This window comes from Cynoglossus semilaevis, chromosome 11, assembly GCF_000523025.1.
Source record: "Cynoglossus semilaevis isolate Cse_v1.0 chromosome 11, Cse_v1.0, whole genome shotgun sequence".
In the NCBI taxonomy this organism is placed as follows: domain Eukaryota; kingdom Metazoa; phylum Chordata; class Actinopteri; order Pleuronectiformes; family Cynoglossidae; genus Cynoglossus; species Cynoglossus semilaevis.
In genome coordinates, this window is record NC_024317.1 from 14609680 (window position 1) to 14637549 (window position 27870).

The window sequence follows — 27870 nt, forward strand, 5'->3', positions numbered from 1 at the left end:
AACCACACTAAGCTATACAAACAGGAAAATTAAATTATTTATCGTTTCCATGGTTTACACCACATGTTCTGCTCTTGTCATCAAAAACAGACTGGATGCAAACACTTTTTTCTACTTGAAGCTGATTAATTAAAGTACAATAACTATACAAACGGTAAAAAAAATGTCCCTGAATTTACAGCATTTTATTTTCATTGTTGTATTGCAGATGTTTGAAATGGTCTAGCTGGTTCCAGATACTTCAATGACATCTGTAGTCATTTTCACAGTATTGTTTTGAAAGGGAATTTGCAGTGGTAATCTGAAGGCACGCTTGTCTAACCTGTAGTACACTCTCTGCTCCTATTGACCCAGCTCCCGCTCTAGGCTGGGAGCCTAGTGGGGTAATGGAGACAGAGATAGGCGGGAGCGCGCATCCTCTCCAGAACACGTGCACCGACTGAAGAGCAGGTTAGGGTATATGATTTAAAAAGGGGAAAACCGGTATATGAATTGGTGGCGGTGGGACTGCCACTTTAATTCTCCTTAATGATGCGTTCAGTGGCTGCTCGGAAATTTTCACTTTTTTGATAACCCGAAAAGTGTGCGTATCAGTCAGCGACGGACTTCACAGCTTGTGTCTTAATGTTGAAATTGTACAGGAAAAACTCTGACCCAGAGTAGCAATGACAAACGGTTTCTGTGTTGAATCTGAGATCATGACCACGTGAAAATTAGATAATGAGCTTTGAAATAAAATCATCCCAGTAATGCCTTTGACATGAAATTAAACCTCCAAAAATAAAAACAAATTAAAATGGAGGTGAAAAAACAAAATCCTGCATGGACTGGGGGTTAGTTTTCTAAAGCCGTTAAAATGATACAAAAAAAAGTCTGACGTGATGAAAGGGTCCTGAATGCATCATCAGACACACGGCGCTCCTGTTGCTCTGTGAGGAGGCAGGCCGGTGATTTTCCACTGCCGCTGATGTCTCTGGTCCCCCACCGTTGCAAGAGACAAAGGTCAGAAACAGCGGCTTATAAATAGGTTAAAATTCAGGCTACGGACGCGTTCAGCTCTCAGACAAAGGGGAAACGCAGACTAGAGGACACGCGCAAAGGGACCGCTCTCAAAGGACAATAAAGGACAAAATAATCAAGAATCGCATCATCAGAGCAGGTAAAAAAAAAAACAAATTTGAAGATTTTAAATAGTACAAAAAAGATGTAAACTGCAACCGTAATGCACCAACGATGCTTGTGAATAACGGTTCACTGTCATGTCATTTATCTTATCATTTATATTATAATTATTATCATAATTTGGATTTTAATAAACATGTTCTAGTAAATTAAATGAATACATACAGGTTACAAGTTAACAGACATTATTTAAAATGTAAAATACTTAGAGAGAAAAAAATCCATGCTGCGCTCTACGTTGTCTGTGTGTGTTGTGGTGTATAAATACAGGATGGTGTTATTTTCTGGTGAAACAAAGATGCAAATGTTGAGTTCAGTGCTGTTCTCACCCCTTGTTCTCTGGCTGCTGCGCTCAGGAATGATAACTGGTGGATTTGTGACGTCTTAACGGCTTTGTATCTGCAGCAGCTGTTAGAGTGTACTTTTCATTTATTTATTTCTAATTAAGAAAAAAGTGCTCGACACTATGACAACCAAATGTCCTGCAACGATATCAATGATTCTAACTGACCCACTGAGTCGACGTGACTCCGCTTCAGGTCCAGTCTTGACAGACGTGGAGTAAAACAATAACAGTCTTCAATTAGGTTCATTTACGTCGTTTTCTGTGCCTTTGACTTGATTTCACGTCGTTTGGCATGAAATATAAAAGGAAAGTGAAGTGGGAGCAGTGAGGAGGCGGAGATGCTCCTCAGACGCACGTTGGACATCGTGCGCTGCTAACCTCGCTCTCCCTCGCGCTCTCTCTCGCTCTCTGTCTGTCTCTCTCCCTCTCTCTCTCTACCTCGTTCTCAGTTCATCCCCTACATCTCTCTCCCTCTCTCTCTCTACCTCGTTCTCAGTTCATCCCCTACATCTCTCTCCCTCTCTCTCTCTACCTCGTTCTCAGTTCATCCCCTACATCTCTCTCCCTCTCTGCCTCAGCCTCTCTACCATTGTCTCACTTTCTCTGTGGATTATTTTTTGCTTAAAAAACATCACAAGGGTTTTGTTGTGATGTTTAGAGAGTAAAACATTTTTACCCTCAAACATCCAGTGTCTGTGGTTCGACAGTTGGAGCGAAGCCCATGTTCACCTCTGATGTTCCTTCTGGACATTTGTGTTCTCTCTGTTCCCTTGCTCACTGTTCTTCTCCGTTGTTCTTACGATTGTTGGACCTGGTGTTGGCCTGGTGTTGCAGTTTAAATGGTTCCTTTATCTCTTTAATGACAGCTGCTGTGTGTCATGAGTCTGGCTGGATCCTAATAGCAGGTGCTTCCTTTTTTTAGATAAGCATGGAAAATTACCCAGAGTTGTTAACACATAAAGGGTGTAGAGCAGAGGATACTGCACAGAGGGCATGCACAAAAAAGGTCAACTGAATGTGTAAGAACGGAAACTAAAACGGACTGGATGAACAGATAAATACAGTAAATGTCCAAACAAAAATAAATTATTTCCCTTCAAAAACACCCTCCTGCAGGAGGTGCTAAGTTAGCATCTAATCCCCTATCCACTTGTGGATGGTCAAAATATCTTCCAACTAGACAACTTGTATATTTTAGTATAGGGGCAATTCTAAGTCATGTAAACTGCAGCATGAAGTGAAGTTGTGAAAAAATCTTACCTACACCTAATAAAAAAATAATTTATTCATTTTACGTCAACAGCGGCTCTGCATTTGCCGGGTTGCATGACTGCCACCTACTGGCATTATTTTCACTGGCAAAACAATGTGCAGACTGTGAGCTTTTAAAAAAAAAATACTGTTGGAACATATTGAGCAAATTTTTTTTTTTAGCGAACTAACTATTATTAGAACTTGTTAGAACTTGGCACAAAATACATTATATTTCACAATGTTTATTTTTCGATCTTTATAGAAAAAGGATACTCATAGGCTTCAGGGAAGTAGAAAGAGGGAACAACTACAGTCACAGAAGGTGTACTGGCAAGGAGAACCTATTTTTTAAGAAAGAAAAGAGCATTGTCTTTAAACAGGTCTCAAACTCAAATGAGCTGGGGCCCCTGTTTCCCCTGTCATCTCAATGAAGGGCCAAAAACTGACACCAAGGGCCCAGTTTATATTATCCTGACATTGCCCGTCCACTGTGGGTGGTTTGCAGGCCGAAAGTGGCCTGTACACCAGTAGTTTGGGACCTTGGGTCCAAGTCATCACTTCCAGGGGTCCCTAATTGAACACAATGTTTCTTTTTTTCAACTACTTTTGGATTTGTCTTGAGGAAATTAAATATAAAGCATAAATGTGGCAAGAAGAACAATTGCATGTGGTGTGAACTGACAGTAAGGAACCTCTAGAAGTAGAGAAAGAAAGGGAAAAAGTAGATATGTTATTTTACCATAGAGATAAATGTTGGCATTACACCGGGAAGATACTGTTGTTCTGTGGGTGTGCTAATTTACATAACAGCACTAACCCTAAACTAAAAACAGGCTAAAGATTGACAGCCATATAAAGTGTTATTTCAGTGTGTATGTCTAATGGACTTAACTGGTCACGAACAGTAATTTAAAGGTTAAGCTTTTTTTTTTCTTTCTTTCTTTTGGAAATTTGAATAATCTGAAACTTATTTTGTTTCTATAATAAAATTGGCAGTTTGTAGGATTTGTCATTAACACCTTCATACATTTTCTTTTAAAAGAAGCCCCTAAATTGTCACAAAAGTCAGCTTTCTCTCTCTGCTTCTAACAAACGAGCAGTGAAAGACACTGTATAAACTGTGGACTTGTTTGCTCTTTAATCATTCATTATGTCTGTAACCTGAGGTTATGCGAAATGTGTGTTTGTGTGTGTTGGTAATATCTCAGCCACAGAGATGGCAGCATTCCCACAGTATTGTCTTAAAATGAAAACTGGAGCAGAGAGCTTTCAGTGGTGGAGTAAATAAAAACACCAACCAAACTTTTACGACTGTATCCTTGAAAACTACTGATATTGAAGGTTGTACGTTAACCAGCATGAACCACTGACCCACATCTTGTTGAACTTCAAAGTCATCAGAGCTACCCCATTAGTCTTGGAGTGTTTTGTATAATTACCTTCTAGATGTAGTTAGAACAGCTTATTAAAAGGATTGGCAGCAGTTGAAGTTTCATTTACCTTGGCAGGCAAAGGAGAATGCAGCACACAGACAGTTTTACAGATGGCACTGGCAGATTTATTACATTTGTGGCTGAATATTAAGCGCACTTTTTAGACATGGTCAAAATGTATATCAATTCAAGGCTGTCGAATAGGCTAATACATTTTTTACAATTCTGCTACAAGTGTGCTGGATGATAGGTGGGAATATAAAGTAATAAAGTAATAAACAGTTTATCTTTGTTTCTATTGAACGAAAGCTCTATGTATGAATAGGACATTGTTCTTTTGGTAACTCTAGGTACACACATCTAGATACAAGCTCACAGTGTGTTATCAAAAAGTTCAGTTTTGTTATTTTTGTAATGCTTCAGTATCTGAGGACATGCAGAAGCTCAGTATACAGTACATCCTGAGTATACAGTACATAGAGTATACAGTACATCCTGAAGAGTATACAGTACATCCTGAACACATACAGCACATATACAAATGACATTAAATGCATGGACATGCACGGTCGTGCTGCAGTGGCAGACTGAAATGGTTGTTCCTCTTTACAGCAAGGGGAACCAGAGGTTGGGTTCAAACTACAGACTCAAGTCTACATCATGGTACTGAAGAAGAGCTTCTGGTTGCTGGTTGAAAATAAGATCAAGGAGTTTTGGTTTAAATCACGGTGTGTTAACAGACCTCCTCTGTAGAACTACAAAAGGCTTAAGACTTAAATCTGTTTCTGACACTAAGGATATGTTTAATCATCTGCAACTCTGTGAATGTCTGTTTTATTTCAGTCTTGTCGTCACTGAAAAAAGAACTCACTACTTCTCTCAGTAGATTCCAGTTGGAGATCAAATGTGTGTCTTGCAGTGACTCACTTTTTGCCTCCATTTTTTCTTCCCATTATCCTTCACAGTTAACCTTTAACAGCGCTTTCTCTTTAATCTATTCTTCCCTGCCCCTTTGATCCCGACCCCATCGATCTCCCTTTGTATATCATTGTAGTCTTCTCTCATAAAAAAGCCCACCTTTTTAAAAATAGAATCAAATTCAAAAGTCAGAAAAAAAGGCTCTAAAATGAACCTCAAGGGATCAGCAAGAGGAAAAAGAAAAAGTGAGTGAAGCCAAGCAGTGATAAATTTAAAACACAAAGATGACAAAACAATGGAAACAAAGAGAAAAGAGAAAACATGGGGAGACGTGCAGCATTAGAAAAACAAGAAGGTGGCGATAGCAGGAAATGACTGATAGTAAAAGTGACTTCAGGGTGAAGGAATTTAATCTAATATAGGGCACAAGACATGCCCAAAAAAAAGGATATAAGCTGACTTGTTTTTTTTTTACTAAATCTCAGAAGAGACAGAAGAGAGTAGCACAGGAAAATGTGACATGTCTGGCACGATGAAATACCTAAAGGCATCATGGGAAATACAACAAAGAAAGAGAAAGCATCCCTTGATTATTTTTTGTCAAAAAAAAAACTACATTGACCTTTTTAGGATAGACCGACAGGAGTAGAAATGGTACGAGGGAGGAGAAGGAACAACACAGGCTGTCAGCCCAGTGGAAATGTACGTCGGTCTTAAAATAGGAGAGTGTGTTATGTAAGTGGTGAGGTAGAGAGAGTGAGGAAGAGAGTGAGAAAGTGAGAGAGAGAAAGTGAGAGAGGGGGGGATAGAGTAATACTGAAAGAAAGGTTTCTGAAATAAGATGTCCAGTGTAAACTTACTGTAAAGGCATGCACGCACACATGCACTTGCGCACCACAAGCATCGCACAATGGGTCTCTATATTTAACACCAAGCCTTTGACCTGAACTTTTAATCAACCCACACTGAACTGAGGTTCCCACGGCCACGTTCACTCTGTGGAGGTCGTAGTGTTGGCAGCAGTCTGGTTTCAACATTTCCTCCTGATACAGTATGTCTCCTTGGTGCTCTGACAGACTGTAATGTCTCTGCATCCATCATTTACAGAAACAGGCAAACAACTTCACTTGTAATAAGAACCCTCAAACTCCTCTTTTGGGACTACGTGTCATTTCCTTTGCCGCTTAGCTTATGCAGATGTTGTAGCAGATTATCATCCTTCAAACTGCCGCCCTGCTGCTACTGCAAAGGTTTCTTAGAAACAATAAAACAAACATCATCAACACCATCGACTGTGGTTGTTTCATTTTGCAAATCTAAATTATAAAAAAAAGGTTAAAGTATAACGTTTTAAATGACTGGTCAAAGGTCATGTGTCCACAACATATATCTGTATATGTTGTAGCCTTTTTCTTTTCAAGAACTTGAAAAGTAAAAATAATATGTAGTAAATAGTAACTGAAACTGCCATGGGGCAGCTTGCCTACTTGACTGCTTCCGCTAGGTCAGGACTTGTTTTCCAGCCACAGGAGGGTGGTATAAACTACAGGGCAAAAGAACTACATTTGAATTGACACTCTTTTATTGATTAAATGCCCCCACATTGTCTTGGAGTGCTGGAAATGAATGTTGTTGAGAATGAAAAGCTGTGCAACAGAGGAGTGAGTCCTTGTCATGAAAGGCGAATGGACCAAAATTAATCCATTATCAGGACAGAATAGCTAACAAAATAGTTTCTGTTGACAATCTTTTATACTGTGTTACAACTGTTTAAACAAAAATGTCATCCTGGTCTGTTGTAACAGGTTTATCACTTCATCAAGGCCACCAGAAACTATTGATATTTCTATTGTTTTCAGTATTTTGTCACAAGAGGAAATACCTTCACACGGTTACAACACACACCAACATGCCCCAGTAAAGTTAGCGCTCTCAGTTTGTTCTTAGTGTTATTAATTAACTTAGCATGAAGTTAGTCCTGAAGACGCAATTGTTTCTGTTTGAGGTAATCATTAATGTGTCTACAGCAACAGTGCCCACTGTGGGGTCAATGAAACACAATAATACACTGAGTAAAGATATAGTGCTGCTGGCACAAAACTGGCATTTTTATTAAACAAAATCATTGATGCAAATCTATTTTAAACCGGTTGTTGTTAAAAGCAATCATGTATCTTCTTTTCTTTCATTTATATTTAACCTTTAGAGTTGAAGAAGAAAATTATTCCTTTTTTGCGGTTTCAATGGTTAAACGAAAAGTCCACAAACAAGTTCCAATAAAAGATAAAAGCTCAAACCTTTTAAGTCAAAATTGTTGTAATAAAAATTCTGGAAGAAAGTGAAGGGTAAATCAAAGAACAGTTGAGTCTACTTAGTCTAAGTCTACTTAGTATTAAACAGAGGGCTGAAGAAACCTGGATAGAAAAGCCTTGTTACATTTATTGCTGATTCATATGTTTGTGAGGTAAAAATCTAAAAATTAACAAAGAGTTCTTCATACAGTCACAAGTCTTGCAGGAATCACTGGAATTAAAAGCAGACACATGAGGCAAATGAGGCCTTGTACGTTGATAAGAAGGAAAACGTCCACTCAAGCAAGTACAGGAAAACCTATGTACACATACCTACTTCTGTTTCTAATTTATTATCTATATTATTGGTTCACATTCTAGAAGTTGCAGTCAGAATGCAGAGGAGGCAACATATGAAGAAATTACCAGAGGGGGCAGTAATGTAACCTAAGGGAAGCCAACTGCTGTGTACATCCTACACAGAAGAAGGAAGTCCAAACTTCTTGCCTTTAATGAACGAGAATGTAGTTATCAGTTTGTCAGGCAGTAGGAGGCAGGAGCGCACATAGCTATGCCTAGTCTGCTATAAACAAGAACAAGGCAAAACAGAAAAGGAAATAGCACTGAATTCGTTCACAGTATCATTCAAAAAACAGAAAAAAAAAAAAAACTCCATGAGCGATTGTTCCTGCAAACGTGTGTAAAGAACGCTACAGCGAATGTTGAAGCTTAACTCATGTCTGTATTTGCAGAATGGCTCAAAAAGAAAAACTGCACTGCCTGAAGGATTTCCATAAGGACACTCTGAAGCCTTCTCCAGGAAAGAGTCCTGGCACCAGGCCTGAAGACGAGGCAGAGGGCAAACACCCGCAACGAGAGAAGTGGGCCAGCAAGTTGGACTTTGTACTGTCTGTAGCTGGTGGCTTTGTTGGTTTAGGGAACGTCTGGCGTTTCCCTTACCTCTGCTACAAAAATGGTGGAGGTAAGGCTTCAATAACAACCAATATTTAGATTTTCATAAAAAGAAAATTATTGCTCAGTTGGTTTTTCTGCTTTGCCTGTTCCTTGATGTCATAATGTCAACTTGCAGGTGCATTTCTCATTCCCTACTTCATTTTCCTGTTTGGCGGAGGTCTGCCAGTCTTCTTCTTGGAGGTTGCCCTTGGTCAGTTCACCTCCGAGGGTGGCATCACCTGCTGGGAGAAGCTCTGCCCCATTTTTACTGGTAAGTGGTTTCTCGAAATTGATGGGGGGTTTTTTGGGAAGGAATTGTATTTAACCAAATTTTAAAGATGTTGTTTTGACCTCTTACCTATCCTACTGTCTTCTTCACAATAATCATAAAAACAAAAAAGGTTAAACTGATGGTTATTCTATCTAACTCCTCTGTCTTCTCCATAAACACTTGACAAAGATACAATAATAAAACTAAAACTTCTTGACTAACCCTCATATTTATTGCTATGTAAAATAAGATTATGTAAATGATAAGTGATAGTAAACATCTGACTCCAATCTTGGTGGATAAACCCAAATAATATGGCAGCTTTGAGAGACCTTCACTTCATTATCCTAACAGCATTAATCCGTAATCATCTGTTGCCATCAGCTCTACATGCAGCTCTATAAAGTCGGCCTAATCCTAAACCGAACCAATCAGCAATCTTCCTTAATACACTGTAGCACCGAGCTGAGAGCTCTGTGTCCTCAGCTTTTTTAAATTCAACTACGGCATCAAATTTTCCAAAGCTCTGTCAATTTTCACAGAGGCTGTGCAGCATAAGGCTGAGTCACAGCAGAGTCGTCTCCAGACGGCTGAAAATTTACTCTGCACTGTTACCAGGCAACGCAGCCTGAGCTGGTACAGCGGCACACTGAGACCTCTGTCCTCATGTTTATGAATTTGGTTCAGTCATTTTATCGTCGCCAGCCGTGTGGTTCAGTATTTTTTTTATGTAATTATGTATTAATACTACTATTATCACTTTGCCGCTTGCACGTGCTGGTACAGACATATTATCACTCAGCTGTCATACACCTACACACACACACCTACATGCACACACGCTTACAAAATGGAGTACAGAGTGTCCTAAATCATGCGTTGCCAAGGCAACATCTCTGAAAAACATCAGAGACAATCAGCCAGAGAAGGAAAAGGAGATCAGAGGAGAGTGGAGATGGATTGATAAGAATAACTGAAGAGGACAGAAAAACAAATGGCAATCAAAGTTGGAGAGAGTGAGAGGGAGGTTAAAAATTGGAGTTAGAAAAAGATGAGAAAAAGAAATTAGGAGGTGCAGTGGAGGTAGAAGGAAGCAGCAAGTGAGATAACTGATTGGACCCTGAAAAGTCAGGAGAGCTCCGTAACACAGCTGGAATGTACAAGTATACAGTGGTAGTTTATAGAAAGGCATGTACAGTAAGCGGCGGTGTCCACCACTATTTAATGATGTCACACATATATAATGACTGCGGCTTAACAGTTTCAATATCTTTAACAGAAGATTATCTTTTTAGTTTAATGAGTCCAACATTTGCTACATATGCTGTGAATTGTGTGAATCCATTGTAACAGTGGGATGACCAGCACCGTCTTTAATAATGACCGTTCACAGAGCCTGTAGCAGATGCCCATTTGATGATACTGTTATCAAATAAAGTAGCTTTTACAATGCCGTTGTTAATGTTATCACCAACACTGTCACTTTCTTAATGGCTACAAGGTCACATAGACTCCCATCCTGGAAAAACCATGGCTAATCTCTTAGGTTTTGTGGGAAAAAAAGCCAGAAAGACTGTCAACCAACTAGAGACCTCGGTTAAAATACAGTGAGAGAGTGGTTTGATTCCTTATGTACAACTGTTTTAAAGACTTGGTCAATTTGTTGTTGGTTTTACTGGCAGCTGCTCCCAAATATTTGCACACCTCAACTGAAGCACTGGCCTTGTGTAGTTTTTCACCTATTGAACAGTAATAGGTTTAAACAACGGTTGTGTGAGTTTAGGGAGATATAAATCCGAATCCTAGGGGTCAGTCAAGGCCATGGATGAGCACAAAAATATTACATCATGAAGGAGAAGCATGTGTGTTTGTTTGATTAGCACCCACTGTTCCCTGTGATCCTGGTGTGTGTGTGTGTGTGTGAGACCATTGCTAATTAGCTTTTAGCTAAGTAATTAAAAGAACAAGATGTGATAGTGAAGTAGGTAGCACTCACATACACAAACTTACACACAGAGGGAGCGAAAGAGAGAGACACACAAACAGCCTTGATCCGTTGTTTACAGTCGGTTATATCTTAAGGCCAAGATTGATGCAGCTAATTGCTATAAACATGTCAAATCAAGTACAGGGTGAGACTGGTAAAGGTTAAAAAATTAAAACAAGACTGCTCCGGTTTGTGTATGTGTCTATGGTATGTTTTTTTTTTTTTTTTGCCTTGTATTTACTAACCCGCAGCAAGTTAATGGTTATTTTTATGTTTAGCACTCCACATTTTTACAATGTCTTTTTAAAATTAACTGACATCTCGTTCACATACTTTATATGTTAGGACATCTGTATATTAATCTGGGCCTAGGTTCATTTTTAAACATACCTTATTATTTGTATAACTCTAAGCTGTCCATGTTAATACACAGAGTCACATAGTCATGTTTTTAGGATGTGAAAAACATACAGAATATATTTTACAAGCCCTAAAGTCTAGTAATCCACTGCAGACGATTTTGGCATTGGGAAATTATTCCAGTTGTTGTTGAATCATATTGTAACCTTTACTTTTTTACCTCCAGGTATTGGTTATGCCTCCATCGTGATTGTTTCCCTGCTCAACATCTACTACATCGTTATCCTGGCCTGGGGCGTCTACTACCTGTTCCAGGTACTCTAAGAGAAAATTATTTTAAAAACAAAAAAAACCCAACAACATTTAATTCCACATTTACTGCAGAACAACATGAGAGCTAAAATGTTATCAACGTGCAGAACATTTTTCAAGTGTACATTTTCAGATCTAATATTAATCAGTAACACTGATTAATGAAGTATTTTAATAGTAGTGTAGCAAGTAAGAAATAATCATTTGGATGTAATCAATTTATGGTTTTTTTATGTTTTGTTAATTTTTGGACTGTTCAACCCACCAGACAAATTTAAAAAGACCATATTTAATACACAGGAACACACATGTTAACACATGCAGCCACTAATCGTGTTCCTTTTTTTTTTTTTGGCTCAAACAAAAAGGTTTAGGTTTATGCTGTAACGGAAAGAAAAGTTAAAGTAAAATGTATGGTGCAAAAGGTCAGTTCACATAATTTTGCCAAAACAAAATTGTACGAGCTGTTGGCAAGAGTGTGAAGTGAAACCATGACGACTGACAGTAGAGGGGAAGAGAAGCCATGTTGCAATTTTAACTTGTGTTTAAAAATGTGTCCTTGGACACTGATAATAAACACTGGAGTTTGTGGACAACTGCCAGCCTGTCAAGAATGAGTTACTTCTTCTGCAGCTAGCTAATGTAAATTGTTGCATTCTAGTGTTTTCAGCCAGAGCTTCCTTGGGCTAAGTGCAATCAACCATGGAACACTGACCGCTGCATTGAGGACGTCTACCGTAAGAACAAAAGCCTTTGGCTGGCTTCCAACGCTACCAACTTCATTTCCCCTGTCACCGAGTTTTGGGAGTGAGTTATATAAGAGCAACACACACACACACACACACACACAAATACACTCACATCTGCATCTTTAACATGTGGGAAGTTTAGATAAAAAATAAATATATAGAATGTGCTGCAACTTAAAAAAAAGGAGATGAGTTCAGAACATAAATATCCTCCAATTTTTCTTTTATTTCATTGGTTGAACTTCATCCTCATTCCTCTTACTCATGCTTTCTTCTGTCATTAGGCAATGCATACACCCAGTACTGTTCTCCACGTTTCCTTTACCCCCTTCAGACTAACACCAACTTCAGTTCCTTTTTCATCTTACCATGTTTTTTTCACAATGAAACAACCTGTGTTCAACCAGCCTTTTCTCTTGTTGTCCTGCCATCGTCATCATACTCTTCTCTACTCAATTTCACTTGTTACAAATGCAGAGCATGCACAAAAACCTTATGTGTACATGTCAGCTGAAAGCATGGGAATATTTAGCCACTTGGGAGCCTAGGACAAACCCAGTCAAAATGCCCCCTGTTACTCCTCCCACTTGATTTCCAAAGGTTCTGTTACATCGAGAATACTTGAACCAAGCCACCATGGTGTCATCTGTGTCCCAGAATCAGGAATAAACCTGGGGAAGCCGCTTTTAATTTTTTGTCCCATCCTTCAGGAAACAACAGGTCTACAACTACAATTCAGTCTTTCAAATCCAGCCAGACTGTCCTACTGTTTGCCACAAAGCAACACTGCAGCTGTACCCTTCCATTACTTGCTTTTCTTAACTACAATTTGGTCTGCATTAAAAAAATGGAGGTTTGTATTTTTTTTTAATGAAGCAGTCTTCTTGTACCTGTACCTTGGCTTTTAATTAAGGCATTTCTATCCATCCTTACTGACAGCAATTACAGTCAAATGAATTGTAATCAAAACAGGACAGTCCAATGACAAAAATGTTTTTCTTACCTTAACACAAGGTCTTCAGGTTGTGTAGCAAAAAAGATTTAGTTTTTATCCCACTGAAATAAGAACACGCCACATTAGAAAACAAAAAGGTAAATCACAAAGACAAATATTTAACAGTATATATATATATATACTGCATATATATATATATATATTTTGTCTTTCTCACAACTTCTTAACTTGGCCTTCATGTCACTCTAACTTTAACATTATATTCACCTTGTCTCTTTAATGTCTTCTGTCCAGTGTCTTTCTAACCTTTACTTAACATGCATCTCCTTTCTTGCTATTCCTATTTTTTTCCTAGTGTTCCAAACACATTTCTCTAAGACTATCTACTCTCTCTTTTAACATAGTTAAAATATTATTTTTCATTTAGCTATTTAATTTATCCCCACACGCTTCTTGTCAATATTCTCTCCCCTTTTTGTTCCTTTAATGTGTTTTTAACCGTGTAAACTCACACAGTGTAGTAGGTTTTTTTTTTTTTGGCTTGAGGGTTCAGAAATGTTAGATTTAAGTCTCAGTTGTGGCGTGTGGCACTTTTCGTTACTCTCTTCATTATGAACCAGTCATTGCTGACCCGACACTGACAGCGTTCAGCGACATCACGCTCCTGTTGACGTGAGGAAATGTCATGTTAGGTGTCTCTCTTAAAAAATAGACGCCTTTGAAACTTTCATAAAACGAACCTAAAAAGATGCTTTCTCGTTGCTTTCTTTTCTGAGTTCCGCTTCATTTAGTTCGAACTTTCGGCAAGTTCCGCTTCATTTAGTTCGAACTTTCTAGTCTACTAGTCTATTTTTGCTGCCGTCTTCCTGAATCCTGTGTGCACATGCGCAGTGAGATGGAACAGCTTGTGAGGGGGCGGGGAGCTGCCGAAAGTCACTCACACCAAATGAAGCGAATCGATGCTTTTTAGTGTGTTAATTAAAATAAACAAAATACTATTAATTTTAAATATTATATATTTCGAGTGCTAGAGGACCAGCAAATACATTTATCCGCCTTTACTGTAAAATTAATTATTAAAAGTTATGGCCGTGGCCCTGATAATCATTTCCAGGTCCGTTATTTTGTGCGACTGTAGTGTTTGTTTTTTGTTTGTAAATTCGCTTGAGAAAATTGAAATCCAATGTTTCCGTTTATATATAAGGTATAGGTGTATTTTTTTCATACTTTTTTACTCTGTATTTGCCACGGGGTTATTGCTTGTTTCTGTGAGATTGGGCAACACTAGTAATAACCTTGCATTGATATTACATTTATTACACCAAGAACTATAACTTTGTCTGTTTGTTTGTTTTTACCTCAACAGACATAATGTTCTGGGTATCAGCAATGGAATTGAGGATGTGGGTCCAGTCAAATGGGACTTGGCTCTGTGCTTACTGCTGGTCTGGGTCATCTGCTTTTTCTGCATTTGGAAGGGAGTCAAGTCAACTGGCAAGGTAGCTAAAGATAACACCTCTACTATTTCGTAGAAGTTGTCTTTGTACGACAAAAACAATTATAGTGTTGTCGTCAATACTTTGAAGTATTGTTGCAGTAGAGATTTGACTCCAAAGGAAGAACATCATAGTTTTATACTTCATGGTGGATTAAGTCCCAAATATGATCACCTGAAAAGCACACATAAGAAAAAAGATGGAAAATGAAATCCTGCTGGATACAGAGTCACTTAAGGGACATTACACTCTAGTCATTTAAAATAAGATAATTAAAATAAAACTAGACCCACCTCTATAAAACTACAGTAAGACTACACTCCTGTCTTTCAGTCTGTGCTCTGACCAGTCTGCTTCAAATTTTGCACACTATATATTCCAATTATTGACATCATAAGTCTGGTAAAAGAACTACAACCACATTATTGTGGTGACAGAGATTTATCATTGATAAGAAATTAAAAATGAAATCTCACAAAAGTCAGTGTTTGAGGACCCCGACTTTGATATCATTGATTAAATTAAACTTAAACCAATTATATAAAACCTGTTTTTCCATATCTCTGTCAGGTGGTCTACATCACTGCCACATTCCCATTCATAATGCTCATCGTGCTTTTGATCCGTGGTGTGACACTACCTGGTGCTATGGAGGGCATCAAGTTCTACCTGTACCCTGATCTCTCTCGGCTGAAGGACCCAGAGGTAGGTTCCTCTCTTCTCCAGTGATAAAGTTCTACAACGGATTCTCTGTTTCTAGTTAGTTGTCTGTACAAAAAAAATAATACTGAAGTTACATGGGTCCCGTCTTCATCACACGTCAGTAAGCCTCAGCCTGTTTGTCCCCACCACTCTACAGGTGTGGATAGATGCTGGCACCCAGATCTTCTTTTCCTATGCCATCTGTTTGGGCGCTATGACATCCTTGGGGAGCTACAACAAGTACAAATACAACTGCTACAGGTGAGGAGTTAGTTTCGGTGTGGGGGAGTGAGCAGCAGAGAAGAGACGGGGGTAAAGGGATCCTTGTGTGTGCATTAACAAATCCTCCTCATGACATATGTGTGACATAGGGACTGTTTGCTGCTGGGAGCCCTCAACAGTGGTACCAGTTTTGTGTCTGGCTTCGCAATATTTTCCGTCCTGGGCTTCATGGCACAAGAGCAAGGGGTGGACATTGCTGATGTGGCAGAGTCAGGTACGAGGGTTCTGTAAAGGCAGCAGTGATGGTGGGCGCTGCTTGCTCGTTAACTAAATATACAACCGTAATTATATTTTTAAAAAACAGCAATGAAACCCCGAAACCAGAAATTCCAAAATTATTTGGCCGAAAAAGAATTTGTTCATGAATTTCAAGTGACGGCATCTGAACAAGGACGTTATGGCAATCAAACACAAAAATGAGACTTGAGGTGGACATACATGATTGGTGTAATGCAACATCATCAGGGTTTTTGTCCTGTAGTACAGTTACTGTGAAAATGTTGGTGCGTTAGTGTTAAACCTCAGTGTTTGCATTTGTGTCAGAGGAGTGTCATTGGTTTGAACTTCATAATTTATTTCAATAACTTTGTGGAATACAACATCCTGCATTCTTATAATGTTTTAATTGGTATTTCTAGAAATGTCAGCTTTTTGTGGCTCTAAGAAGGGTGTAGTATTCTCCACTGAAGTAATGATTCTGTTTACAGATTTCGATCATTTCACAAAGTAGAGGAATGATTGACTTGATTGTTGTTAAGGAGGATGAAGTATTATGGGAAAGCTTCAAAGCTTTTGCTAGTGTCATCCGTTCTTCTTATTGACTTTTATTGGCTCGGATTTCAAAAAAGCCAGAACAGTTAACAGCAGGCAACGTTTAGCTCAGTAGATCTAGACACATTGATGCTTGTTTTTACTTCCTGGAACACACTGATGTGAAGACTGACTCAATTTTTTCATAAGCCAAGTCAGACTCTGAAGTGCAACCATACAGAGCCTTATTTTCATTACCATCTTCAGAATTGGTGTGAAAGTTGCCTCATTTCTGTGATATACTTCACGCTGATCCATTGTTGTTGAAGATACTGGGATTTCTGTTTGATATAAATACATGGACTTGGAATTTTGAATGTATGTCAATGGGATAAGACGGGCATACAGTCCTTGTCTTTTTAAGATCCAATAAACTTCTGATCGTATTGGTTCCCGCAAAATGAGTTCAATAAATATAGAATTTTGCTTAATTAAACTGAGAACTGAAACTACAGACAACAAAAATGTGAAAGTAAAATTTAACTTTTTAACAAAAGCAACAATTAATGAAAGTGGAGTCTATATTAAACAGTACTGTAAGAAATAGCCCCAAACAAATAACACATTTCTTCACTATTCTTAGGACAGGATTGATGTTAGTGGCTGACAATTTATACCGTATTTGGTAAATGTAGGGGCAGACCTTGCAGAGAAACTCCCTGATCGTGGAACAGTTAAAAGATTTGGTTTTGTTAATGAATTCCCAACAACCCAAGGTTTCTAAACCAGTTGAAGAGGAATGACATTGTAAAATGTCAACAAATGATATTGACGTGACAATAGTGGAAAAGTCATTGAACACTGATTTATCTTACAGCGGTTCATTTCCAAATTAAATGAGAACAGTTAATGTCATTTCACTCTACCACAGTGAGAACTAACTACTACAGACTATTGTTCAAAAACAGAGTACAAAAATAAAAATGGTTTCAGATAAACACATCAAAATCATTGGTACTACTGCAATGTCCAATGCAAATGAATAAAACAAATGTGCATTTGGAATATAGGTATATTTACCTCACAGATAATCCTTAGCCTGAAGCCATGGTATTTTAGTTAGATTTCAACCAGATCATCCAGTTTAAAGGAGTCATTGAGCTGTGAGTCAACCAACCTCACAAGCAAAATGCAAATACAACCCAGACCATATAATCAGGTTCTAGAAACATCTCCTGAAGGTCTGCCTGTGGGGGGTGCTGTATGGTTCCACACTCTAATGCCTAGTAAGCTCCAAGGCTGTGACTTCTGTTGGCTCAAGTCAGCTGAAGAAAAATCACTGACTTTCACTGATACCCTAGTTACACATGCAGCTTCATAAAGAAGGTGGTGTTGTATTTTCTATGTAATCACTGTGTTTGGTTGGATGCCTTGTCATAATTGTACAATTAAACAAATCAAATACTACTGCTTTCACACTGACATTGTTTTCAGTGCTATTTTGCTGTTACCCGTTTGGGCTGCTTCCTTGTTTCTGGACATGTGACATTGACATGTGACATTGACATGGACAGATCAATCAGTTTGACAGATCAATCAATTTGACAGATGGATCAATCTCACAGACTAGACCTGCTGCTGTTTTATACATTTTTAAGTTATGTAAAATGGAACACGTCAATTGAGCCTGGAATATGAAATGACTTCAGTGACTATCAGTCAGTTGAGACATTTTAACAAACAAGTGATAAAAAAAAAAACATGATTCCAGTTGATTCCAGTTGATTCTACTCATCCGGCAGTAGATTGTCCCAGTTTAAGAGTTTCTGCTGCCAGAAAAGTGAATCAGTGTGGATTATTGATTGCTGGATTGTGTTCAATTGTCACTTGCAGTTCCATACTACATGTAACAGTTGTACTACATACAGTACCACAGAGAACCAGGCATGCTTCTTCATTTCTCTCATGACTTACCAAGACTCACATGTTCTTCTAATCTGATTACTGTTTTTCTCTCATATGGATTTTTTTTGCAATATTCCTTGCTGTATGTTATGGTAGCATTAATGTTGTAGTAATAATACATCTGGATTGGCAAACAACAGGTAAGTCAAATAAACAAACAGACTAATGGAGATTGATCCAACAACTGCTTTGAAAGAAATGTGTCAGGGACAGGTTTTCAACACATGGCTGTTGTTATTGACAAAAACAGTGGGAAAATAAGAACAAGAACATTTGGTTCAATAGGAACCTGGGGTGTCCAACCTTATCACCGTGTTATTGATGGGCTGCACCCTAAGTAGACTAAAGATTTTCCAGATGTTTTTAGGTGGTGTCACAGCCAGCAACTGTCAACAGCAGAGTGCTATTGTAATTCTTTGACACTGCTGATTGTACCTCCTAATCTGTTGACAACCTTAAACACAGTACCATCAAATTGGACCAGAACTAGCCATAGTTGGACATAGCTCACTACATGTGAGCAGGAATTGAGAACGCTGGAGCTCAGCACCTTTTATAGCCTCTCTAACTGTATAAGAAGGAAGAAGCTGCTGCTGAAAAACAATTTTAATAATTGTGTTTATCTCACAGATTCATCCAGAACTCAGACCTCTGGGTCCAAAATTTCACATTTTGTCACAAATATTTTCCTTCTTCTTCTACTGCTAGTTCCTGGCCAGAAGGCAGCTCTGTGTTGACAACTGATTTTGAATGACATGTTCATATCTGCATCTGCATCTCGTGTTTTGGGTGCCAACATCCTGGATGCAGATCAGATAAGCTAATTAAATGACACTTATAGTTTTTTTCACCCCCTGCTTTTTCTCCCACTCCCTCCCTCCACTCCTCTGCAGGTCCAGGTCTAGCTTTCATTGCCTACCCCAAGGCTGTAACCATGATGCCTTTTCCTACAGTCTGGGCAATTCTCTTCTTCATTATGCTGCTGCTGCTTGGCCTCGACAGTCAGGTAAGGAAAAATACTACCAGAGGTGGAAACCTTGTCTTAAGAAATAGTACAACAGTTCTCAAATTTGAGTTGTTGTTGAAGATGTTTGTGTGTCTCCTTGCAGTTTGTGGAGGTGGAAGGTCAGATCACATCACTGGTGGATCTGTATCCATCCTTCCTAAGGAAGGGTTACCACAGAGAGGTTTTCATCGCGATCATCTGCTGCATCAGCTACCTGTTGGGACTCACTATGGTTACCAAGGTAACAGCATCAACCCTGACATTTGTTGCATGTGTTTGGCACAGTTGAAACAAGTGTATTCAGACAACTTTCAGCATCTGTCTCTGGGGAGAACACAGTGGTTTATTTATATTGTGTCATGAGAACATCTCCCTGTATTAATAGATACAGACTCGCCCTGACCTGACCTGCCTTTTCCCAATTTCCCACTCCTCATCTTCCATCTGTCCAATTTTTGGCTCATATACTAATTTTCCAGATTTTTGGTCTATTTTTGTCTGATTGTCAAAAACATCTCTTTAAAGTATATTCTCTCCTCCTTTACTAACTAACCCGCTTTGGTGTGACATCTATGGTTGCCTTCCTTCTACCCTCCAGGGTGGCATGTATGTGTTCCAGCTGTTCGACTACTATGCAGCGAGCGGTGTGTGCCTTCTGTGGGTGGCATTCTTTGAATGTGTAGCTGTTGCCTGGGTTTATGGTGAGTAAAAAATCTTTTACAGCATATTAAACGGAACTGTCCGCCTTCATAGTAATGGATGCTTCTGATACAAGGTTTTGTATCGACACTGAATAAAGAGGTCTGTGCAGAAGGTCGTTTCCATTGTTGTCTTCTGTTAACTGCCCCCAAGATTTCCAGTGGTATTGTTCCATTTCAGACTTGGGTACTCATGTCAAGTGGTCTAAAACAGTACCATATCCCAATATGAAGGCTAATCTTATCTAATTTGATCCAGTCATCTGTCACAATGATGATATTGTTTAGAGGGATGATGTCACTCGCCACTGGAATAAGAATAGAATAATAAAAAAACATCTGGTTTAGAAATCTGGTTTAGAAATGGTCTCTTTGCCCCAATACAGTTGTAAATGAAGAATCAAACTTAATAATGGGTATTTTAACAATTATGTGATATTTCATTATTGTTAACTCCATCCCTACTGTCTCTACAGGCGTTGATAATTTCTATGATGCTCTGGAGGAGATGATTGGCTACAGACCAAATTCATGGATGAAGTGGAGCTGGACTGTTATCACTCCTTTACTGTGTGTGGTAAGAGACGTCCCACACTCTCCTGTAGCCTGCAAACATTTTTAATTTGTGGCATTATATAGTAGTAGTAGTAAAATATTGTTTCTGTCTTTTAACCTCAGCAGGGATTCTGTTATATATGTATATTCCGTCATTAAAAAGCATAAAGTCATTAGTACGATTCCCATGGACATTAAAACATAAAAAATACTTTTGATGAAAAAAAATTACAAATGTATTATGTATTATGTAAACATTAATTTTACACTAAAAATATATTAATAGGTTTTCATTCAATATTTGTTTAAAACACAAAGATTGATATGAACAGGTTTTAATGATTTAAATTAGACACCTGCAGAAATGACAACATCTGTCCGAGGACTTTTTAGACTTACCCTGGTGTATACTTCAACGTCACAGTGGAAGTGTTCAGTTTACAGCTGCTCCTCTCGTCCACAGGGCTGCTTTATTTTCTCTTTGGTCAAATACAAGCCATTGACGTACAACAAGGTCTACAAGTATCCTGACTGGGCCATTGGAATAGGATGGACTCTGGCTCTGGCTTCCATGATCTGCATCCCCATGGTGGTTGTCATCAAGATCATTCAGTCTGATGGACCCCTCATCGAGGTGTGTGCTGCAGCCAAATAGTCACCAGCCGTGTGTGGCTGTAGCCCGTTGTTTTAAAAGCTCTCTGATCTGCTCTGTGACATGAAATTCTTCGTTCCCCAGTCTCCATACTTGCATATTAACGCAAATGATCTGTTAATGAACAAAATTGAAACAAAAGCTAAGGTGCAAAAACAGACTGAAGTCAAAAACACATGAAGAATCACTAGGGTTGGTTCACTCACCATTAAAAATGACAAGGGCAGGTAGACCTGCTGCGAGGGGAGGAGTTAACAGGCCACAGGTGGGGAAGATTTAACCAAACACATGGAGGAGGCCACAAGAGGCTGTTAGTGGAACAACGAGTGTAGTTTACATTCAGACATTTACAGCTGCTTTAAAACCTCACTAGACTTCACTAAATGCTGTAGTTCCTACTAAATTGTAAAAATCATTGAAAAGGGAAATAGAAATTAATTAAATTGCCTTGCTGTGCTTTGCTCCACCAATAGATGGCCTGCCCACATAATTGGCAACACAACAAATATGAATAGGTAAAATTATGGTTAAAATAAAGGAGGATAACTGAACTTAATTACATTTAGACATTACATTGATGCAATTTTATTGTATTTATTTGAAAAAAACTAAATTTAGGATTGAAGATTTACACAGTTAAACCCAATTGTTTTCCTAATTCTCCTTAATCTAGTCTATAAAAATGTAAATTAGGTTAAAATCTCAGATCCTCTTGCTTATTTTTTCCCATTACTTTAACTCCGTCTTCCATTTCCCCTCATCCTCCCTACAGAGGATCAAGGCTGTGGCAGCCCCAGTGCGTGGTGGGGCCAGCTCCCGTCCCGCAGACCACCGCCCCATGGATCTCACTTTCCCATTGGATCCCAACGGGAACAAGGGCCTGCTGATGAAGGCGCCCAGCCACACCATTGTAGAAACGATGATGTAAACAAAGAGGAGGAGGTTCTCCATGAGATCCCTCTCCTCTCCTGCTTTCTTAAATGCTTCTCCAGTTAGCTCGCTTTCTGTCTGTCTCTCTGTCTGGTGGACTGATAAGGGTTTAGAAGGAAACAATGTGAAAATGTGAAGAACGTCAGAGGTAGTTAGCTTCTAGAGGGTAGCAATCACATTTCAAATCTATTTCAAAAGTAAACCAGAGGCCTCTTCAAATATGTGATCCATATTTACATGTTCGTGTGACTTCACTTGCCCCGTCATTGTCTACTTTAAAGACACAGTGACAGCTCAGCACCAGCTCCTGGTCTCAGGACCATGATCTCTGCTTGGACTACCAGCTACTTTTGTACACCATGAAAAAGAAAAGTAGTTTTTAAGTCTTGGAATCAAACTTCTTTTTGTAGCCAGAATATAAGAAATGTTTCTGAAACTTTGTTGATGACCAAATTTTTCAATTGTTAAAGTTCTGCACTTATCCAGGGGTGTATGTGCTGTTGGGTTCTGCCTTGTTTCACCCTGCTGTGAGGAAGTTATCTCACTATTGAAGTTTGTGTTTGTTTGTTTTTTTTGTTAAGTTTTCTAATCCACTGATATGTATCAAATTAGACCGACTGAATTGTCTCTCTTTCCGATATCAGCAAAGAATCAAAACAATAAAACTAAAGAGTGACAATCCAAAGATGCGGCCGCCAAAGTTACACTCTCTTCTATTTTTAATGGTACTCTTTCCTCCGTAGTTTAAAACCAGCTGGATTGGTTTGAATAACAATCTGACAAGTTCATAACTCCTTGGAATCAGTGATTCACAAACGGCCTGGTGTGTTGTATTAGATCATTTTGTTAGCTTTGAAACGAGAGACCAGTAGTCCTTATTAGCACCTTAGCACAGTATCCTCATCTATCCTCATCTATAAGCTACGGGTCAAAGAGAAATTGGTACGGAAACTGTAACGTGAGAACCTGCTCCTGCACAAAGACACAGGGATTTCCTGAAAGGATTTGAAGTGTGGAGGTTATACCCTTGAGTGTGTTGTCTGTGGCGTGATGTAAAGTAGTAGCTTATCAGTCCTATCTTATCTTCTCTGTCCTAGACTGGTTTATGCTACATTAGTGACTGCGTTAGGCTCTCTTGGCTTACAGTTATTTGATGGGATTCATTTGTTTTGTTTATGACACTGTTGTCGAATTTTTTTTCAGTCAGTGTTTAGATTTTAGGTATTTAGATTTAACCAATAATACTGTAGTTTTGCGTAGAGGAACCTGGTGAAAATACCAAGCTGTTAAAGAAATCATACATTGACAGTGGCAGCCATCGTAGTGCAGTACTCGTCATGACATTCTACTGTGTTGGTCATAAGGATGATCGTCTGTTAATTTCCAGGTGGACAAAACCCCTTTCCCACTCTTCCCACTGTTTTATCCCTGTGGTACAAGGCAAATGTTGAGCAACCAATCAAATTCTAAATTCTACAATGGTGTGACCTGGTGGTTTGTAATGGGACTTCACTCTTCTCTAAATGCCTTCAGTACTTTAGTTGGTTAAACCCTGACAGGCAGGAGGCGCTGTAGGCAGTGGCCAAGCACCATTCGACAAGCATTTAATTTTGATGTGTCTCAGTGCCAACTGCTCGTCAACCCAGCAGACTACAGAAGGGAAGCTGGTGACTGACAGAATTGGGCTTTTGTGATCAGAAGAACTCTGGAGTGAAGTCTGGAGAAAGAAGAAAGTTGTTGTTTTTGAAACCAAAGTTATTTTATTCTGGTTATAATATGGAAAGATTGACATGGCTGCCACTGAATCCCAGTTCACCCAGACTCATCAGTCCCTCATACGGTTGCAGTGTCTCTAGAATAACATGTTTACTTGAATGGGTCCATGACACAAGATTTGAACCAGTGACAGTAAAGAGCAGATGATTGACAGTTACATCAGTGAAAAAAAAGAAAACATGTAGGTTTGAAAAATGTACTTCTTTTTCCATATCAGTGTGCGACCAACGATCGACTGCTCTGGACCTCTTAGCGCTTATCCGATAAATATTTCATTGAAATAAAGCCGCAACAAATGTACTGTGAGCCTTGACTCCACCAGCTGTGAAAATGCTATTTTAATCTGAGGTGTGTGGTGAGGTGGTATTGTAAGCCAGACGAGCCTCAATTAAAGCAAAACGTTTTTCTGCACAGGGTGTGTAAAAAAAATGCAAAAATGCAACCGCAATTGGGTGGGCAGTAGAATTACTCGTTGGAAACAGGATTTGGTTTTAAAAACGGATTATTCTCACAAGTGAACAATTTACTTTTTGGCAGCTCTAACCAATTGAGGACACATTTTATGTGTATATTATAATTCCTTTATTATGTAATGGACGGCTCAACTTAACTCTATACAGCCTGCTCTATACACAACCCTGAGCCGTGCAGCAGTGACACAGTATCAGACACATCAGCTGGTGGTCTGTCAAATTGGACTGTAAGCCTCGGCTTCATTTCTGTGAAATACATTAATCTTCTAACCAGATAAAAAAGAGCTCAAAAAATCAAGTGTGGTCTGTAAACTATGGCCTTATGAAACGTCCATCTGATTTAAGGTGATCCTCTGTAGTCAAAAACCTGAATCATATCAAAGTGATTTCCGAAGCTTTTTGCCTTGAATTGTGTCTGTTCTGACTGACTGAAACAGTCAGTTCACGTTGGACTCTTGCAGAAGTACCATCGCTGACTTATCAGTACTGATTGTACGGTTTATTTTTTTATGTACATTGATGTCGCTCATATCACTTTAATATCATTCAATAATATCAAACGGGACACGTACTAATCCTCACCATGACTTTTATATATGAAGTGTGTGTGCAACCATCTCCACCTACTGTATTTCAGAAACAGAGCTTCTTATTATAAACACTGTACAGACCTGGTTCTAGGTTCAGGCACAGAGTTCAGCACAAAGGTAAAGCTGCAATCATGTGACATGATTCACTTCTACTAGCCCCCCACCAATCCCACCCCGCCCCTCCGACACCCAACGCAAACTATGTGACACTATCGGCACAGTGTCACATATGGCGACGCCATGGAATGAAAACAAAATCAGTCTCATATTTTTACTGCCGATAGAAAACATTACCTTTTGTGCTCAGATCGGACTGGACCAGAACCATGAATCATCAATACTAACCCACATGTTACTGGTTTAACCTCCTTCACCTGTGTGTTTATTTGCAGTGTGTTCCTCACTAACCTAAACTAACCATTTGTTTTATTAGAGATGCTGAAGTTGCTGTAGTTTAAAAGCATTTACTGATTCACGTGTTTTTACAGCAGAAGGTTGAACAGAAATGTGAACGTCACTTGTCACAAGTGTAAAGGTTTCTGAAATTTTTTTTTTATTTTTTATTGTTGGAGGGTCAAAACATTATTTTCATTTTCTGTTAAATTTGTTTCCTTTAATCCTGTTAGTTTCTTCTTGATTCTTTCATTTAGCATTTTTTTTCAGTCCAAATACATTGACTTTTCTTCTTTTATTGGACGGACATACATCGAGTTATAATCAAAAGCTAAGATTAATGTGCAATACTCTACAATATTTTTTTTTACTTGTATTCCTCATTAATTTTTTAAAGCGGTGGTGTTCACTGCTAGTCAAGGCCTGTAAATTCTTGAAGACAAAAGTTTGTAATGGTTTTTTTAAGGGTCCATTAAAAATGCAATGAGAAAAGATTTTTTTTAACTAAATACTACATAGTGAAGGTGAGGAGTACGACCTCAGTAACACTGCCACTGACTCTACTTGATGGATTATTCCAACACTGCCATACTGTCTGAAAATCAGACAACTTTCCAAAACTTTAATTTGTTACAAATCTCTGCCCAAATCTGACATTAATTTTTAAGGCTTTATTTTGGCAAAATATTCAAATGTATTTTCCACTGTGAAGGATTCAGTCAGGAAAAAATAATATCTGAATGATGTAAATTGTTAAAGAAAAAAAAGAAAATACATTTGGTTATACCAAATTATATTCAAATATTGTGTAAATGATGTGTTGATGAATGTGACACTTTGAATAGAAGTGTTTCTGGATTCAGTGTTTGTTGACAAATTGGAATCTGTGTTCTGACAAACATTTGGAGAATGACTGAAACCTTTGACAGATTAATACGTTGGAAAACCGCATTTTTGAGTTTTTTGTCAAGCATAAAAAAATGAAAAAAATGCACAGGGCATTAGAGATTGAGCTTACAACCTTTATCTAACCTTTTCTCTAATCACATTTGTATAAAGTTTTATTTTGAAACAACATATACAGCCTATATATATCTACAAGGGAACATATATAAATTACCTGCCGCCTGCAGTACCTTCATTCTAAATGTAGCTCCACGTGACCACAGAAAGGTGGAGCAACAGTAACTTTGGGCACAGCTGAATATCTGTGGGGAAAAGAAAGTAGATAATTTAGTATTTCTGTACTATTCCAGGACAGTGTTATCACTGAGGGGATATCAACCTTATTTGCTTTTGAGTTTGTCTGAGGTTTTTACCAGTAATGACAGTTTGTAAAATTCTGTTTTCCAATGTTGTCAATCTTTGTGCTAAAAATAAGACACTGCTCATTGTCTCCATCCTCAGCTTCGTCCAACGACTTCACCTCCGTCTGAGCTCCATTGTACTGAAAACCAGCCCTTCCTTTTTCGAGAATGTACACGGGGAAATCTTTTTTAATTCTCGGGGTGTGGGATTGAAAAAAATGATACAAAAAAAATGAAATAAAACAAAATGAAACATTTTTAAAAATAATTTGAAATGTTTTATTTTTATTTCTATGGCCAACCTGTACACTAGAAAAACGTTCGTGTTTGAACACTTTTGCAATTGTGTAAAATGTTTTTTTTTTTCTGTTTCTTAATAAAAAAGGTTAGTCTTCAGAAAACAAAGTTGATGTCTGGATTTGTTTTATTTTTGTAATATCTTTTTTGGGGGGGAGATTGAGATTCTTTCTACTATGACTGAACTGACTTAAAAAAGGTAGAATTTTTTCAAAGCAAAAACAGTAATAGAGGATTTTACATTAATCAATATTGAAATGATATCAAGAGGATAAAGATGCAACAATTGAAGCGTAAAATAAAACATAAGAACAGTGTTTAACATTAATAGCCATTTGTGAGAAACTCAGGACAAAGTTGGCAAAAAGTCTTAGAGGAAACGGGGCTGTCCGTAACGAGTGTCGGTGGAAGGACTTTGTCCACAGAGTGGCATATTTAAAATCCTTATCTTATCTCTGCTTTTACTTTAATTCACTCAGGAGTGGTTCGCTGCAGAGAGGAGGGGTGAGTGGGAGGGGCCTCGGAGTCCAGACCAAAAACAAACAACAGCACTGGAATATACAGTATGCTCGACTTTCAAATGAGCTTTTAGGGGCTCTAAAGACTTTTCTGCAATGTGACTCTACTTTGACGGACATTCACTCTAATCAAACTGTTACTTTCATAGAAGACGAACGTCCACGTCTGTTTGTTTTGGTCTGTGTTTTTGAAGGAACTCCTTGGTTCAGTGTTAACGGCTTTTCAACATGTGCTGTCAATGTTCATGCGTTTGTTTGTGTCGGAAACGGATCAGGAATGCACTCTCTCTCTCTTTCTGTGTGTGTGTGTGATCCTGATATTGTGGGGACATGATAGTTGACACACACACACCTTTGTTTTTGGGACTCTTGGAGTTGCGGGGCCTTTTGCACGTCCCAACTGAGGTAGGAATAAAATTTGGGCTGAGGAAAGGATTAGGATTAATCATAATTGGAACAGTTAATGTT

At 38.5% G+C, this 27870-nt stretch overlaps 1 protein-coding gene and 1 long non-coding RNA gene across 3 annotated transcripts in view; one reads left to right on the forward strand and one right to left on the reverse strand.

Moving 5' to 3' along the window:
- Nucleotides 1–13813, reverse strand: part of LOC107989231 (uncharacterized) — a 33231-nt gene extending 19418 nt beyond the window's left edge. For both annotated transcript variants that reach the window (XR_003051142.1, XR_003051143.1), the window contains exons 1-2: nucleotides 13525–13813; nucleotides 13061–13113 (exon numbers count right to left, since the gene is read on the reverse strand). This is a non-coding gene — a long non-coding RNA (uncharacterized LOC107989231). The remainder of the gene's footprint in view (nucleotides 1–13060; nucleotides 13114–13524) is intronic.
- slc6a6b (solute carrier family 6 member 6b) lies at nucleotides 971–26806 on the forward strand. Its single transcript, XM_008320828.3, has 15 exons — nucleotides 971–1159; nucleotides 8177–8406; nucleotides 8515–8649; nucleotides 11223–11311; nucleotides 11970–12115; nucleotides 14379–14511; nucleotides 15079–15213; nucleotides 15368–15471; nucleotides 15582–15706; nucleotides 19101–19213; nucleotides 19317–19454; nucleotides 19812–19914; nucleotides 20388–20488; nucleotides 20930–21100; nucleotides 21891–26806. The coding sequence occupies exons 2-15, from the start codon at nucleotides 8178–8180 to the stop codon at nucleotides 22044–22046; spliced, it is 1878 nt and encodes a 625-aa protein (XP_008319050.1). The 5' UTR covers nucleotides 971–1159; nucleotide 8177; the 3' UTR covers nucleotides 22047–26806.
- The last annotated feature ends 1064 nt before the right edge of the window (nucleotides 26807–27870 follow it).